At 38.8% G+C, this 17,487-nt stretch overlaps 1 protein-coding gene across 3 annotated transcripts in view; it reads left to right on the plus strand.

Moving 5' to 3' along the window:
- The window catches only part of PPP2R5E (protein phosphatase 2 regulatory subunit B'epsilon), a 151,268-nt gene extending 134,414 nt beyond the window's left edge, over window positions 1–16,854 (plus strand). For 2 of the 3 annotated variants that reach the window (XM_068544337.1, XM_068544346.1), the window contains exons 11-14: window positions 642–761; window positions 5,055–5,182; window positions 7,306–7,407; window positions 12,132–16,854. In XM_068544337.1, the coding sequence (XP_068400438.1) occupies window positions 642–761; window positions 5,055–5,182; window positions 7,306–7,407; window positions 12,132–12,231 (450 nt within the window). In that variant the 3' untranslated portion in view covers window positions 12,232–16,854. The remainder of the gene's footprint in view (window positions 1–641; window positions 762–5,054; window positions 5,183–7,305; window positions 7,408–12,131) is intronic. The other variant, XM_068544355.1, reaches the window with a different exon arrangement.
- Window positions 16,855–17,487: the final 633 nt, after the last annotated feature.

Consider the following 17,487-nt stretch of genomic DNA (forward strand, 5'->3'; position numbering starts at 1 on the left):
ACAAGATTCATTGTGCTCTGTAGCGAGTGAGTGCGTTCGTATGTATATGTGTGTAAGTGTGGAGATTGGGTCCGTGTGTGCTGAGGGCTTTAGAGTGGCGTGTGTCTGTGGCTGAACCTCCTCATTTGTGTCTCTCTGACTTTGTGTGTTCTGCGAACTGGTGTCTCTTAGAGGAGCGCCTAACACATAGCAGGGGCTGTAAATGTTTGGCAAATATCTGCATGTGCTGCTGCCGTGAGCTTTGTCCATCGTGCAGGAGGGCCACTTGCCCACTGTTTTAAAAATATGGAGGAGAGGAGGAGAGCCCCAAAGGGATAGTCCCATTTCCCAGGGCCCTGTGGCAGTGTGTAAGTACCCCTCATTCTGTATAATAGATGTAGCACATAGAGTATTTTTTCCAAAGTAAATAGAATCACATTTTCAGTGCCATAGGGAATTTGTTCTTAACAAGTACTCTCTGGTGAATTCCTTGCGAAATGAACATCTAACATAAGTTAAACCCTGATTTGTGTTGTTCATGTTTGGTTTTATGTATAAATTTTCATTATATTAAAACTGTGCAAAACCCTCATTAATCCTCATTGTCCATATGGATTTTTTAATCAAACACCTGACACTTTGTGTTTTGCGTGTACTTCCAGGTCATGTTCCTTGGGGAGCTGGAAGAAATATTGGATGTGATTGAACCTTCACAATTTGTTAAAATCCAAGAACCTTTGTTTAAACAAATTGCCAAGTGTGTCTCTAGCCCCCATTTTCAGGTTAGTAATAAGAGGGCATGAGCCAGAGGGGCTTATACAACACGTATTATTTTGGTAAAGTTTCATCGGTATTGAAAGAAGTGTAACGGACACTAGCTACCTGTTGTTTTTATTGGCTGTTTTTTCACACGATGACAATGCTTTTGGTAATCACCACCTTCATCTTAACACTTGCTACATGACAGCCACTGTGATGGTGCTTTCTGCCCAGTAACTTGAATCCTCAGGACCACTCTGCAAGGAGGGCATTATGATTTTTACAGATGTGAACACTGACCCTCAAAGTGGTAAAATAACATGTCTCAAGTAAAAGGGCTGAATAAGAGGTGAACTGGTAGGGCTCCTATAGTGTGTAGGAGAGAATGCTGAATAAAGCTTAAAAGAGAAAGAGAATGCTGACATTCTGTACTGTGCCAGATGTTTTACATATGTTACTCCTAAACTTCAGATTATCCTCTGAGGCTTCCCCCCCCCCACCACCAACTTTCTAGATGAGAAAAATGAGGCTCAGAGAATGATTTGCTCAAGTTCCCCAGTTAACAGGGAGTGGGGAGTCCCATAGGCGTAGCTTCTGGTGAAAGCCCATGCCCTTCCTGTGGCACCACTCTGCCTCCTTGTGGCCGCTCTGGGAGAACACAGGGAGGGTGAGCCTGGGCAACCCTTTTCTCGACTGGGGACATTTTAGCAGTGCTGTGGGACCCACACTGGAGAGAAGAAGGTGATCTTGGGTGAAACACGTTAGGTTCATACTTTGGCTGTCTCACTAAAGGTCCAAGTCACAGACCTAGAGAATTGACTCTTTATATACTGCCTGTTGATTTGAAGACACTGTTCAGATTGTAGTTGGCAGCACAGAACCCCATTGCTAACATGGGGGACTTGATGGTGGACTTTTCTCTGAGCTGTCATTATCCTGCATAGTTAGAGACACTGGCTGTAGTTGTTGTTTTAATTTTTGACCTAAAGACATCTTAGTATGTCAAGTCAGTGATCTTATGACAACCTTGCAATTGTACCACAAAGCCAAAACAAACAAACAAACAAAAAAAGAGTAGAAACCATTACATGAACCATTACCTTCAGATGATATGACACGTCTAGATTTTTTTTTAAATGCGGGACACTATGTAGATGTGTTACATGTTACACATGGCCTGTGGTGCTCAAATATCTGGATTGTTTACCTTATTTTTCAGTTTGTATCATGTGTTTGTGGTAATGGAGGGCAAAGAGCAGGACTCTCTTTTCAGATGAGCACCACCAGGGAGCCGTAAATGAAGCTCAGAAGCTTAGAAAGGAGACAGAGTGTCGTAATTAGCTAGGGCTGTGTCTTAGGGCTACTCTAACGAAATACCACAGACTCTGGTGGCTTATAAACAACAGAAATTTTTTCTCACAGTCCTGGAGGCTGGCAGTCTGAGATCAGGGTGGCAGCACAGTTGGGTGAGGGCTCTCTTCTGGGTCGCAGACTTCTTGCTGTATCCTCACATGGTGGAAGGGGCTAGGGAGCTCTTGGGAGCCTCTTTTAAAAGGCACCAATCCCATCATCTTTGGAGGTTAGGGTCTCAACGTAGGAGTTTTGGGGGGACACAAACATTTAGACTGCAGCAGGCTTCCATAACAAAACACCCCACACTGTGTGGCTTAAACAACAGAAATTGATTTCTCATAGTTCTGTAGGCTGGAAGTCTGAGATCCGAGTGCCAGCGTGGTATGCTTCTGTGAGGGCTCTTTCTGGCTTGCACATCTTCTCACTGTGTCCTCACATGGCCTTTCCCTCCTGCATGCTTGAGGAAAGAGAAGGAAATCTCTCTCTTCCTCTCCGTATAAGGCCACCAAGCCTATCGTATTAGGGCCCCACCCATATGACCTCATTTAACCTTAATTAACTCCTATCTCCAAATGCACTCACACTAGGGGTTAGGGCTTCAGCATTTGGATTTCCTGCAGGAGGGGGAGACGGGGATGGAGGTAGGGGGGTGGGGACACAATTCAGTCCATAGCAGAAGGAAAAAGAATTTTAAATTCCTTGACAGAAGTAAAACTGAGAACAAAAGAAAGAAGGAGAGTAAAGAAGTTCTTTGTTCATTCATTGAGTATTCATTGGTTCATCCAGCAAACATTTATTGAGTGTCACCCTGTGTAGTCAGATGCCGCTCACTACTTGCCCAGGTGTGGCACTGGGGTTAGAAGGCTCTGAGCTAGAGACACTGCACTGTGTGTGTGCGGGAAGACAGTGGGTCCCAGGAAAGTAGTGGTTCTGTCCTGCTGTCAGACATGCTAATTTTCACTTTGCATAAACAGTGCCTTTCCTCTTTAAAGGGCTTTGCTGGATACTGACTTTCTTTCTGTAAGTGATTTTACATATTGATAAATAGATACGTAGAGCTTAGGATACTTACTGGCATTAAGTAGCAGGTAAATACTAGACTTGTAGTTGGATACAGGAGAAGCCTAGGTCTCTCTTCCTTTACCAGCATCCCCTTGTGGCCTCTTTAAAAGTTTCTCCTGTGGGCTGTTTTCAGAGCAGCCTCATCCCTGTTCCTCCTCTTCGCCCCGCCCTTCCCTTGCCTTGTGCTCTGCCTGCCTCAGCCACACGTGTGCTTCGTGTTTCTAGACACGTTGTCCATGTTGGTGCCTCTGCCCCCCTTTCCTGTAATTCCTTTGGCCTGGAATGCCCTTTGCTTCTTTCCTTCATCCTTCAAAGCCCAGCTTAGATGCTATGGCCTACGGTACATTTCTGCCACTCTTCCTCTCCCCCGAGTCATCTGGATTGTTCTTTCTGCTCTTTCCTCTGGCACTTTATTTCTAGATCTGATACAGCATCTATCACAGTTCATGTTGGATTGGGGATCGTGGAACCCCCTTTCCCTACCAGCACACGAGCTCCATAGGGATAATGGAGTGAAGAGGTGAAGCAGGGACTTAGGGGTCTGTCACTTGCTAGCCATGTGACCTTGAGGCTATGGCTTATCTCCTCTGAGCCTCAGTTTCCTCATTTGCAAAATAGAAAAAATGGTACCTACTCTGTGTGTTGGTTGTGAGGATTAAATGAGAAAATATGTAAGTGAAACACTTACCACAGTGCCTGGCATATAGTAAACATTCAATAATTGTGAATTTTTTTCTTTGTACTCTCAGTGTCTAGTGCCTTATGAGACCCAGGATTTTTTTGTGAACCAAATTGAATAATGTAAATGGAAAGGTTCTAATTTCTCAGAGTCTATTGGTGGGCACAGGTTGTACCATTTTATTAAATTAAATGATTACATTTAAGTTAAATTTAAATTTATTTAATTAAAACATAATTTCTTAATCTGTATGAATAAAAGAAGCCACTCTTTTTTCCCTTTCCCCATATAACTACTCTTTTTAGAGGCTTTTAGATTTTTTTTTTTGAGACTTTGGTTTATTGGAATTATTATTGTTATTTTAGATTACTTTTTAGATTTTTTTTTTGAGGCCTTCCTCTGAATTCAGAGAGTCAGTTGATAAATGTGGCAGTCAGAAAAGAGGGGTCTGAGATAGCAAGCGAATGTACGTACAGCCAGTATCCCTGAGTCCTAAACTGAGTGACTTCCTCCTGGCTTACCCAGTTCAAAGGAAGGGACCAGAAATGAACTCTGGAAAGAGTCTGGGCACTAGACTCACATCCCAGTTTATCATTGACTAGCAGTGTGACTGTGGCCAGGTTCCCGATCTCTCTGACCCTCAGTGCCCTCTTCTGTACAGTGGTTCCCACTCCTTGCATGGTGGTAAGGATGACATTCTGCCTGCAGGGTGGGCACAGTGCCTGGCCATAGGAGGTGCTTAGCAAATGCGCCTGCTCTGCAGGGATGGGCAGCTGGGTTTTCTTCAGCAGCTACTGACTGAAGGCCAGCCACGCGCTGCGCCTTGTGGTTGACCTACAGTGTGCGGGATGAAAGAGGTGAGCCAGGAAGGGGATTAAAGTGATGGGGAAAACAGTGTAGCATATAGAAGTAGGGTGAGGGTGTCTGGAGCTTGCGAGCTGTGTAGGGAAAATGTGGAATCAGATGAAATGGGCATTGTTAAAGGAGAATATAAATAAGTAGGTAGGAAAACTTCTTTTTCTTCCCCAAATTGATGAACCACTTTGGAACTTTCTGAAAGATTTTAAACCCCCAAAAATGTAAAGTGTGATTAATATTTAATTTTATACTTGATTGAATGATATTAAGATAGTCTTAAAGTACTTTTGTTTAAAGAGATTATAATTTTGTTTTATCTTTGTCTTTCTCTCTCTCTTAACATTTTATTTTTCTTTTCTCAAAGGTGGCGGAAAGGGCACTCTATTATTGGAATAATGAATACATCATGAGTTTGATAGAAGAAAACTCTAATGTCATCCTTCCCATCATGTTTTCCAGTCTTTATAGGATTTCAAAAGAACATTGGAATCCGTAGGTTTTCACAGTTTTCCCCCTCCGTCCCTCCCTCCTCCCCTTCCTTCCTTCCTTCCTTCCTTGCTTCCTTCCTTCTTCCCTCCCCCCACCCTCCATCCCTTCTTCCCTCTTTCTCTCTCTCCCCCTCCTTTGGCCTCTCTTCCTCCCTCCTTCTCTTTTGCTTATTAATAAAATGTCTTGTATGTATGCTATGTGTCAGATGTTGTGCTTGATGCTGAAGATAGATATGTGAACAGATAAAATCCCTACATTTTAGACATTCACTGACTGGTTGGGGAGACCCACAAATAAACAGATATTTTATAAAACAGTGTTTTAAGTGCTGTTGTATTCAGATATCTGTTTACTTGAGGGCTTCTTGACCTGTCTGTGAATGTAGCAGAGGTATTTTGGGGATGCTCTGGGTCAAGAGGAGAAGTTTGTGGATATTGATAGGGTGATGATGCTCAAACTGAATCTTAAAAGAATTTGGCAGGTGGATGGGATGGAGAAGTCCATTCAGACAGTGGGTCTACCCATCACAGAAAAAAGTCACAAAACGGTAAGGAGCACCTGTCATGTTCTGAGACCTGTGAATTTGGGAGGGCTGAAGCACAAGGGCTTTTGGGGAGGTTGCTGGAAGATAGGGTTAGAAAGTGGAGTGGTGCCCACGTGAGTCTTCACCAAGTGGATGATAAGGCAACACTAAAGAGTTGTAAGAAGGGAAGTGCTCTGAACTGATTTGCATTTTAACAGGATCCATTTCTTAAAAACCAGTTCAGTCACTATATGGGTTCTCTAGGGGGAGAAACATTTTAAAATGTTCAAAGAGGATTTTATCATCTAGTCTTATGGAAGTTAAAGCATTCTGTACTTGAAGAGCTTTACATATTTCTCTGTGGAATAGAAAGAAAATTTAATGTGGCATTAAAAATTAGAGATAATTTAGTATATTCGTAGTATGTTTGTCTAAAAGTTTTACATACAGCTATAAAATACCATATTTCTTACTTTTCACATTTGTCAAATTTTATGACTAAAACTTATAAAAATAAAGAGCTAGCAGACAAATCTCATTATGTAGATAGCCTCTGGAGAACCTAGAGAGTGCTTCTAGCAAGTGTCTGTAACTGCTCAGTAGATTGTATTTGGCTCTTCTCCATCACTGCCCATCCTATTTGAGAAGGTCGTTCCCCATAAGTTTCCCTTTTAATGGACACAGGGCAGAAGCAACACAGCAAGTCCACTTTCTTATGAATGTTTTAGAAACATCAAACCCAGGGTTTATTATATGGCCTAACTTTTACCAATGCCTTTTTCAGTGGTATTCGAAACACATTAAAGGGAAGTAATGTCGTGTAGTTTTGCAAAGGGCAATGTTATTTAGACTCTAGTCTGAAGATACCAAGCCCGTCATGGCAGAGTCCTCACATTGCCAAGAGCTTATTCTTCCACTGGATAAGCATAGGCAGCCGTTTGGCTCTTTAGCTGTTTAGTATTCCACAGCTAGTAGCAGCCATCACCAGCTTGCCAGTTACCTTACCAGCCTGTGTATTGGGTCAGCAAGGGGACTAAGGAGTGGATGGACTGATGCAAATCCCAACTAGAGACATAACTCGTAGTAAACTGCCCAGCTTCCAGAGGCTTGGTATCATCTTTGAATATGAATTATAGATATATAAAATTTGTTACCATGGGAACAGCCTTTGATTTTGATGAATTATGTATATTATCACTTTAAAAATAAAACTCTATGCAAATTCAGGTCTCAAAGGTTGGTCCTACCACAGGTGCTCATTTTTAGGGTGAAGTTGCTTTATTTTTATGCTTGCCTTTTTATTAAATGAAATTAACAAGTGCCCACAGGCAAGTCTATTCTGGGTACCCATAATTAGGAGGGCAAAATTAGATTTTGTTTTTCTAATCCTGCCAACCCCTCAGAAAGATATCTTACCTAAAGAATGTAGCTCTCTTGATGTGGAAGTGAATTGTAGGTCATTTCTAGTTGTTCCAACTAAAAAGGGATGGAGACTATGCAGTGTGAGGCGCTCGTTCAGGTAAAGGCTGTACACCCGCTTTCTTCATTCAGCATCCCATTATGTGGGACTAACCAATACGTTCCCTCCTCTCTGTGCTTCCAGGGCTATCGTGGCGTTAGTGTACAATGTGTTGAAGGCGTTTATGGAAATGAACAGCACCATGTTTGATGAGCTGACAGCCACATACAAGTCAGATCGTCAGCGGTAACTTTTTAAAGCTTTTTTGTCAGCCGTGCATAATACTATTGAGTTCTTTTTTTGGCTCTTTGCTGAAGTTGCCTAACTGTACCTGAAATCCTAAGCAGCAAATTTTATTTATTTCCATATTCATTTTCGCATGCTCATTAGCTGCGACTTTATTAGTCTGCCACTGGGTAACAAAGTGTCATTTTGAAAAAGGCTGCTTTCCTTCTTCCCTTCCATAATGTTTCTCTTCTGCCTCAGGGTTAAGAGCCTGGCACATAACTGGTATTTCAGGTCCACTTAAGGGGACCATCAGGTAGTTTGCCATCTGGAGTCGCTCCCATTCTGAACTAGAATGGGGCTGATTTTGTACTTCACTCCAGCAGCAGGAGAGATGAGGCACCGTTTTTGTTTAGCTTTTTGGCCCAGAACTTACTTTCTATACTAGAAGCCAACAAACTCCTTACGATTTAGAGAGCAGTGAAAAGAACAAGGAGGTAAAGTGTATTATACAAATCTTGAAATGTTTAAGATCAAAGGGGAGCAGAAACCAGTTGAACTCTTTATAGTAAATGCTCTGGTTTAGTAGGCCTTCCTTGAGTTCGTTTACATGATTCTTCAATTTTGTTATTTCTTGTTCAATGTGTTCACTTTCCAAAAGATGTTGTCTTAGTCCGTTTGGGCTGCTATGACAAAAGACCACATTATGGGTATTTTATGGGTAGCTTATAAAGAACAAAAATGTATTGCTTACAGTTCTGGAGTCTAGAAGTCCAAGAGCATGGCACCAGCATGGTTGGATGAGGGACCTCTTTCTGGTTCATAGCTGGTCTCACTATGTCTTCACATGGTGGAAGGGACGAGGGATCTCTGTGGGGTCTCTTTTATAAAAGAGCACTAATCCCATCCATGAGGGCTCCACCCTCATGACCTAATCACTTCCCCAAAGCCCCACCTACTAATACCGTCACCTCTGTGGGTTAGGATTTCAGCATATGAATTTTGGGGGCACACAGATGTTCAGACCCTGGTTTGATATACTTGGAGAGATTGAGGAAAGTCTGGAGAGCTTGTTAGTAGTTGAGCCTCTGGGTTGGCTTTTCTCATCCAGAAGAAAATGTCAGCTTTGTGTATATCATAAAACCACGGACCTGCAAGGATCCCAGAGTTTTCATACTCAAGACCTGGCTGAACCTCCTGAGCAAAACTTTCTGTGGTTCCCTTGCATCTTTGCCCAATTTTTAATGTGTTACTTGGATTTTAGATAAAAAGAGCAATGAAAGGAGAGGTTTGGTGGCAGGGACAAAGGACCTTCACAGTGATTTTTTTTTTAATTACCAGGATGCAGTATAGAAAAGCGACTTAATTATGGAATATGGCAAGTGTTTAATGGTAGAGAGAAGAGCCTGAGGTTTTTTATGCCACATTGAAATAAATACCAGTTATTGGATATGTTGTACCATACCTAAAGAACTTTTAATTTACTATACAGTATTTATAGTTGCTGCAAATCATTAAATTTATAGTAACCTTCCATGTTCCAAACTTAAATTAAAATCTTTAAAAAAATGTTATTTAAGTAAAGGAGATACAGGACACATTTTTATATTGTGACATACAATTAAGGAGTGCATTGTACATAATATCCTTTCTTTTATGGTAAGTAAAAGCCCATTTTTATTGTCCTAGTTGAATAAGGATTAAATCTGTAGAATTCCATTAAGACTATTAAAGACCTTATTTCTAAAATATTCAAATCGATTGAATTAAATTCATTCATTTCTGTTGAATTTCAGAACTGTTTTCTGATCATTTATCATTTAAACTAAATAGGCCAAACTCTTGAAAAGGATAGGAATGAACCAAGGGGACCAGGAATAGACACTATGAAGCTGATTCTGATAATCTGGTATATTAAAGCGACTTATAGTGAGTGGACTTTCTTAATGACAGAAGGGTTTTCTTAAAGCCAGGGTAATATTTTGTCAAGTGAGCGATAGAAGGTTGTACTGAATAGTTGGAAATACTGGTTTTTCCATGGATGTGGGAAGAGAAAAAGAGACTAAAGAGATTTATTTGGTATTGTTAGACAAGAAATGAAAGGAGGATTTCACTTCCGGAAGGCAAGAAGTAACTAACTGTTTCAGTTCAGATCAAAATTTTTTAAGTATTACAAATCTGAAAACAGGTGGGTGGAGTAAGTAACACTGATAGATATTGATACATATGCCAACATTAGTGCTCTGTGAAATTGAAATTGGAAGAGAGTTTGACATTATCCCTAGTATGACAACTTGGTGGAGTTTTAAATTGCCACCTACAGGGAGAGAGAAAAGTGGGAAAGAATGGGGGTGACAGAAGCTATCTCAGAAATATTTAGGATTTTTGAAGATAAAGTTGTCAGTGTAAAAGATGTATGATAACTCAGCAAGAAGTTCATCTGGAAGAAAAGCCCCACAGGATAGACTGCGATGATTGCCATGCAACTCTTGATCAAAGGCTCGTGAAATGCTTCAGTAACAAGATGAGTGTTTTAATCATGTCAGCACTTAATTTCAACTGCAGATTAGGGCAGTGAGAACCTAACATATGTTTAAGCTGTTTTTTAGTTGGATAAGGTCTCTAAGCCCTTGCTTCCCATCTTCTTCCTCCTCCAAATAGGAAGATCAATATGCATTGAAACTCAGCAGGATCTGTAGAATTTACTTTTAAATCAGTGTTCTGTGATAACATTTATTTAGACCTAATATTATCCCCAGACTGTACTGAGAAACCAAAAGTGGTAATTTACCAAACAGCTTGCTTTACAGTTAAGAATCTAGTATCCATAATGGTTGGAGAATTATCTAATCTTGCCCTTGTTACCCTATAAATAAAAATTTTCAGGATCAAAATTACCAAATAGGTAATTGTTTGAAAAACTATTACACTCATTGAAATTCATATTGTGCAGATTGTATTTGAGCTGGTTGGAACTAGTTGTAGTAAACAAGGCTTAAATTACCGAAATAATAATTATAAAATGATAATATTAATTACCATATTATATAATTAAATGTTCCCTCAATACTCTAGTGGAATGAGGTTATAGAATTCCTTAGATATTTCTAGAGACATTTTGGCGGGGGGGATGAAGATTAATTTCTGTTGCTGTAGATATCAATATAACTTTAAAAAAATTGGTGACAATAAAAAATATGAGGCAATGGAATTATATACACATTTCACTTAACCTATGTGGATTTCCTTCCCTGAGTACATATTGTACTGTAGTGAAGTACAAAATTCTTACTTAAGTGAAGTTAAATTCTTACCAAGTGAAGTTGCACAAGGACCATAATCTGCCATGCCTGGGGTGGCAGAGCCCCTGTTTTCAGGATTTATCTGAATTTATGGATTCACAAATGTTATCTGGGTCTGCTGTTTACTGGTTCATCACAACATGAAGAAACTAGGGACAGTGTAGTGAATTATTTTTAATAAATATGAAATTATTTAATGTATAGTATAGCCATGTATTCCTGGTTTGTGGACTTACTACTTCATTGATGTTAAAGTTAACATTCTTTATTTTATAAAAATATGGTAATCTAAAAATGTCCTTGGCAAAATAAAATTTGTTTACCCTATCTATCTATCTATCTATCTATCTATCTATCTATCTATCTATCTATCTATCTATTTATTTTTGGCTGTGTTGGGTCTTCGTTGCTGTGTACAGGCTTTCTCTAGTTGCGGTGAGTGGGGGCTACTCTTCGTTGAGGCACCCAGGCTTCTCATTGCAGTGATTTCTCTTGTTGCAGAGCACGGGCTCTGGGCACACGGGCTTCTGTGGCTCTAGAGCGCAGGCTCAGTAGTTGTGGCGCTCAGGCTTAGTTGCTCCACGGCATGTGGGATCTTCCTGGACCAGGGCTCGAACCTGTGTCCCCTGCATTGGCAGGTGGATTCTTAACCACTGCGCCACCAGGGGAGTCCCTACCCTATTTTGAACATCTAGTTTTTTGGTAAATTTTTCCAAACAGTGAAATCTGAAAAGTCTGGAAGTCATTAGTCAAATTGATATTGAGCCAAATTTGAAGGCTTGGAACATTAAAAATTTAATACCCAATAATATCAACAAAGTTCTGTCCAGAATTAAAACTGAAATCACAGAAGAATGTTTAATTTGTCCATATATATAGGTATAAAATAAGTTAGTAATGTGGATTTTGTGGTTTAATACTTGTAAGAACAAGATTCTGCTAAAGAGTTTACATATACATAATGTAAGAAAAATGAGTAATAATAAAGAGGAAGTATATTTTCTTGACCTACTACATTCTTTGTATCGGTGTCATCTCTAGCAACCCTTTTGAGAAACTATTTGGAGACAAAAAGAAAATCAGATTTGAACTAGACCCAAAGTAAAAATGAATAATGTACCATTGGTTTTAGGCTAACAGATACATAAAAATGATCATCATTTTTCTTTCTTGGTAATTTTGAAGTTAATTTTCTTTATTAAGCTAAGTATAAAGGGATATTAATGTGAAATATTAAAATATTCTTGTCATCTCCTACTCTATTTTATGTCTATATATGTGTCAAGAAAAAATAAAAAGCAAGAGAGAGAAAAACCAAAAATGCCAAACTTTTCAGAGACCTTTTAAAAAGTCTGGGGAAAAGTATGTCAAAGGGGCAGTTATTGTTGGATAATCTCTTTACACTTTCTCAGTTGTTTACCTTGTATTCTATTTTTTCCCCAGTGAGAAAAAGAAAGAAAAGGAGCGTGAAGAATTGTGGAAAAAACTGGAGGATCTGGAGTTAAAGAGAGGTCTTAGACGTGATGGGATAATTCCAACTTAACAAAAATAATGACAACAACCTTACTAACCTGTGGAGTCACACATTTATGTAGTAGAAGATGGAGCAGCAGTTTTCTGTATTGTGCAACTTTACAGTAGATTTCACATTTGTTTCATTATTACAACAGCACTGTATATACCTGTCTCTAAGTAAAGGAAAAAAAAAATAAGGACTTCAGTCCAAAGTTTGGACAGTAGATGGACTTCTCAGAACTTGGCAAACATAATCATTGTTCTAACCCTCTTTAAAAAAAAAAAAAAAAAAAAAGCAGTCTTCGAAGATCTGTCAATGAAATTTGTATATTAAAATTCCATTATTGGGAGTTCCTTATTTATCATTAGCAGAGAGTATGAAACAATTTTCAAATGTGAACAATCTTAAATTTAGCTTGTCTTTCTGCTAAGCTGTTAAGTGTATTTATAGTAAAGGAAGGGAAAAAAAAGACTGTCATTTCCTTATAAGTTTGTATAACATCCTCCTCTGGGTAACTTGACTGTAATTTGACATCTTTTCCTTTTGCACATCTTCATGAGTTGAATGTCCACGTGGAATGGGGCCGTGAATTATAAGGGTCCCTGATAAAAGTTTTGTTCACTGGAGCGAACATCTTTCCAGTAAGCAGGTAGTCCTGGTACTCCTTTAGTTTTAAAATTAGGAGTAAAAGAGAGCAGGTGATAAACATAGTAGGGAAGGGAATTTTGGATTCACGCATCAGTTTATGGTGACTCCAAATCAATGTCTTGAATCCTTTGAAAACAGGCACTGGGACATCATAGGGTTCAGTACCTGACCAGTATTAGTTATGTACGTCATTGAACACACAAACCAGAGATGTTTTAGAAATGTCAGAAGACATCCTTTTGGACCATTTTGAAATAAGAAAGACAAACACTAAACAGTACAACCATGAAATTGATCACCAGGATTGCGAACCTAATTGGGAATAGAGTTGAGCAAACAGCTTGGACTGTTTGGAGTTGTTGCCTTACTTTTTAATATGTATTTATAAAGTATTCCAGCAAAAGAGGATGAAGCCTCTGGGAAAAAAACAAACGTATTACAGTGTTTTTTGTAGATTCTCATTCTATATCCCATCACAGCGCCAGCCCTGTTTTTAGCCAGAAAGGATTCAGGATAAACATTATTATGCATTCTGAATTGAATGCGTATTCCTAACTACTGTATTTGTTACCAAAAGTGGTTCTACAAATGCTACTGAAAAAATCTGGAAATTCCTAATGTCCTGAGTATTAATAATAAAGTTTAAAAATGCTTTTATATCAAAGGTGCATTGTGACCAAATTGTTTAAGAAAAACAAAAAACAAAATCTAAGGCTGTATTATAGATCTATCTTATTGGCTCTCTGCTTTGTATTTAAAAGAGGAAGCTTACATCTTGGGGAGTTAAAATGCTGATAAAACTTGTGTACATTATGTACTTACCTAAAGCAGTTGCATTATTGTGTACTGAAAGATGTGTGTTTTGGGATTTATTTCCAGGATGCTTTTGCTTGTTATGGACTTGGCAGCAGTGAGTTGATAATCCTAAACAATCCCTTCCAGCAGTATTCGTGGTATAGAGCTGATTCTGCGTTCCTGTGTTGAATTGTGATAGTAGCAAACAGGAACATATGAACTGTTGTTGCTCTTAATAGAAATATGGTATCAATATGGGCTTGTATATTTTCTTCCTTCCATTTAAAATATAAGGTAAAATATGCAATTTTATTCTTTACAAGAAAAAAGGAAAAATAAGAAGCCACTGACCTTTCTCCCCTATTAAGTGTTTCAGGATTATCAGGTCACAGTTTGTGCGTAGAAGTCAGCTGATTATGGATATTGTCATCTCAATAACTTTGTAAAACAAAAACAAAATTTGGCATTGTTAATTCTGAAAAAGAAACAGCAGTAAAAGAGTCATATGCAATACCAAACACAACATGGTTTAATGGAATTAATAGATTTTTTTTTTTTTTTTTTTTATAGAACATTAATGGGAATTCAATGTAAAGCTGGCAGAGGCTGCCAAAGATGAAAACAACTTACTTTAAAAGTACTGGAGCAAAGGTGCAAGTTCAAATGCTAAAGATAAAAATAAATTTGTAACAAATCATCTCCTTTAGCCCTTTGATTTTAGCCTGTTAGTTTTAACTCTGCTTTACATTTAATTTTGACAATATAAACTTTTGTTTGCCATTAATTCATCTTTTTAGATAGAGGACATTACAATCACAGGTTTATGAAATATCTCTGCCCATTAGAATGAAATGCAGTCATTTGAAATGAGAAAGACCAGGATCCTTTTTTGCACCTCACCCAGTCCTCAGAGTTAAGGTGAGAGCTACACCGATATCCTTGATGTCAATTTCATATGTTGATCATTCCAAACTGAGAAGAATAAAGCCAAATTTTAGACATATTTAAAGAAGTTATTATAGATATATGTCTAAAATTCATAGGGCAACTTCTGAGAAGAAACACTGTCTTTTCTTTTTTAACTGAAAGTGACAATGTGGCATTTGTCATGTTGTGTCCAGTGATGCACAGTAACTGAGGTAATCTGACTGTTGCACTATGTGACATATTTAAGGACGTACTTGCTGCATTTGCAGCAGCCCTCTCTTTGTCCTTTCCCACATTTCTGCTGTTGCCGCAACTTGAGTTAATTGTGACAAATGCATCTCTGTGTTATATTTTGTTTGCTTCCTAATTTCCAGAACTATATATAAATATATTTTTTAAATAGCAAATATTGTAGTTAGTGAGTGATGATCGCTCCAACCTTATCCCTACCATATTGGTTTCAGGGGTAGGATTAAGCGTGTCTTTGGAAGAAAAAACAAAAAACAAAAACAGAACCCTGTGGTTTAGAAGGATGCTGAGGCCTTAGGCTGTGGGCCTAGAACAACCATGTGAGTGAATTGACCCATCTCATACTTTGAATCAAGCATGCATTCCTTTTCTCATTGTGCAGGTGTCTCCAGTTGTTTTCCTTCAGTGTTTTCGTCCTTTTAAATTTTATTATATTTTGCTCTCCCTGACATCTGTTTTTTATAAAATAAAAAATAAAAAAAGTAAGACATAGATAATACCCTCAATGCCTCTGGATACTCACAAGCAGGGTTACGCTCCTTCGTCTTGGGCTTGCTTGCCTAGATGGAAGGGTTTAATTTATTTTGTACCTCCTTCTATGCGTGGGACAGTCCAGGGTGCAGATCTAGGAATTGCTTATAATTGCACCTGCTATACTTAAATGTATAGCCCTAGGCTCAATCACACTATGGAAAGAAAAAAAAAAAGTATATTTAGAGCTTTAAAAGCTTTTTTATTTTTTTGTGGGGATCGGGGGGTGGGAAAGGGAAGATGTATGGATGTTATTGGCATTTTTAAATGTTCAGAGGTTTTTGTTTTGTTTGTTTTGTTTTGTTTCTTCTGTTTTGTTTTTTCTTCCCTTTAATTGGATGCACTGACCTGGCCCAAGAAATGAAGAGATTCTCTCTTTTGATGCTATTACCAATGTTATAACAAAGTGACAGTCACCTGTAGCAAAAAGGTGGCACCAGACATGATCAGTGATATTTTATTTGCACATCAATATTTTTATTTTTATATTCTGGCTCAGCTGCTTCTCTGAGTGGAGTTAAGGAATGAGCCACAAAGGATTTTTGTAGTAGCTATATTGGCAATGCATTTTATATTTCTCAGTATTTAATTTTGAAACTCTAAAAGGATTGTGCATCTTGAGAGAAAGTTGAGCAAATTTTAATCTAGTGTTAATTTGTGCTGCTTCTTGTGCACGATAGCAGCAGTAGTATCTCTCTTGGAAATAAACATCCCATATTATGATGTCTATGAATATAGGTTTCCTTTTCTACCCTCCCTCCCTCCCTCCTTCCTTCCCTCCCTCCCTCCTTTCTTTCCTTCCTTCCTTCCCTTCTCTTTCTTTACTTTTTTTGGAAATCACTTATTGTATATAAGTTGTAATCCAGACCTCATGTATCAATGGGGAACTTTCAAATATAAATATTACCAATGCATTTTCTGGTTGTTGTCTGATTTTTGATTGAGGTATAATGAGAATGACATGTCCATTGCTTTTGGTTTGAGGATTTCGCTTTAGCTTCATAAATCTTTTGGTATTTTAGTATTTCATTGTTTTAGCAGGAGAGGGCAGCAGAAGTTCATTTTCCCTGTTAGAAATGCTGTGGTTCATGATTGGTTTTAAATTTAGTCGTGTGTGTGTTTTTTTAAACAGCATCTGTTTGTGGGTAGAGGTAAAAATGAAACATTTTTGCTATGAGAAGTTGCATATGAAAATTATAGACTGGGTCAACCAGACAGTGAAGACTTCTGATCCACATTAAAGTTAAAATGCCACAAAGCAATCTTCCAGCACTGGCTAAAATGTGCTACTTCCTTTTCAAACACAACAAAATGCAAGCCGAGTCTTAAAACATTTGGAGTTTTAAAATGTCTTTCTTTGAAAATGATTTACTTTCTTCCAAGTGGTAACAGAAACAAACATGAAGGTGCTCCCAAAGGGAAATGTAACCTTCCCCTTTCACAGGTGTGTGAGAGGTTCTGTACTGTGGGTGCATCCTAATAAAGAAGCAGTGAAGAGTTTTCAGGTGCCTGGCTGTGTGTATTTGTTTGTTTGTCTGTTTCTGACGTCCATGGCCTTTTTGAACCACACTAATGGTAGATTTGATCAAAGTAGCTGTGAGGCAGTGGGGTTGGTATGTTCAGGCTTTCAACTTGAGAAAATCAGTTTGTGATTAGGGAGCGGTCCAATGTCTATTGCTGGATAACAAACTACCCCCAAAACTTGGTGACAGAACATTTGTTCACAAATGTAAGGTGTGGGCAGGACTTGGCAATAATGTCTTGTCTGTGCTATTCAAGTATCAACTTGGGTTTATCAAGTGGGGTAGGAGAATTCATTTCCAACATGGCTCACTCATTTGGCTGTTGGCAAGTTGGTGCTGGCTGTTGGCTTGGGGTTCAGCCAGAGGCCTCAGTTCTTCTTGGCATGGGCCTCCTTATGGGGATGCCTTCTTGGGCTTCCTCACAGCATGACAACTAGGAATGAGTGTTTTAAGAGACAGGAAGTGGGCACTGCTAATACTTTAAGGCCTGGGTCCAGAAACTGTCATGGCATCACTTCTGTAATATTTTCTTGGTCAAACAATGGCGAGGTCTGCTCAGATACAAGTGGAGGGGACATAGGCCTCATCGTGATGTGATGAGAGGAGTATC

This window comes from Eschrichtius robustus, chromosome 1 (genome assembly GCF_028021215.1).
Source record: "Eschrichtius robustus isolate mEscRob2 chromosome 1, mEscRob2.pri, whole genome shotgun sequence".
In the NCBI taxonomy this organism is placed as follows: domain Eukaryota; kingdom Metazoa; phylum Chordata; class Mammalia; order Artiodactyla; family Eschrichtiidae; genus Eschrichtius; species Eschrichtius robustus.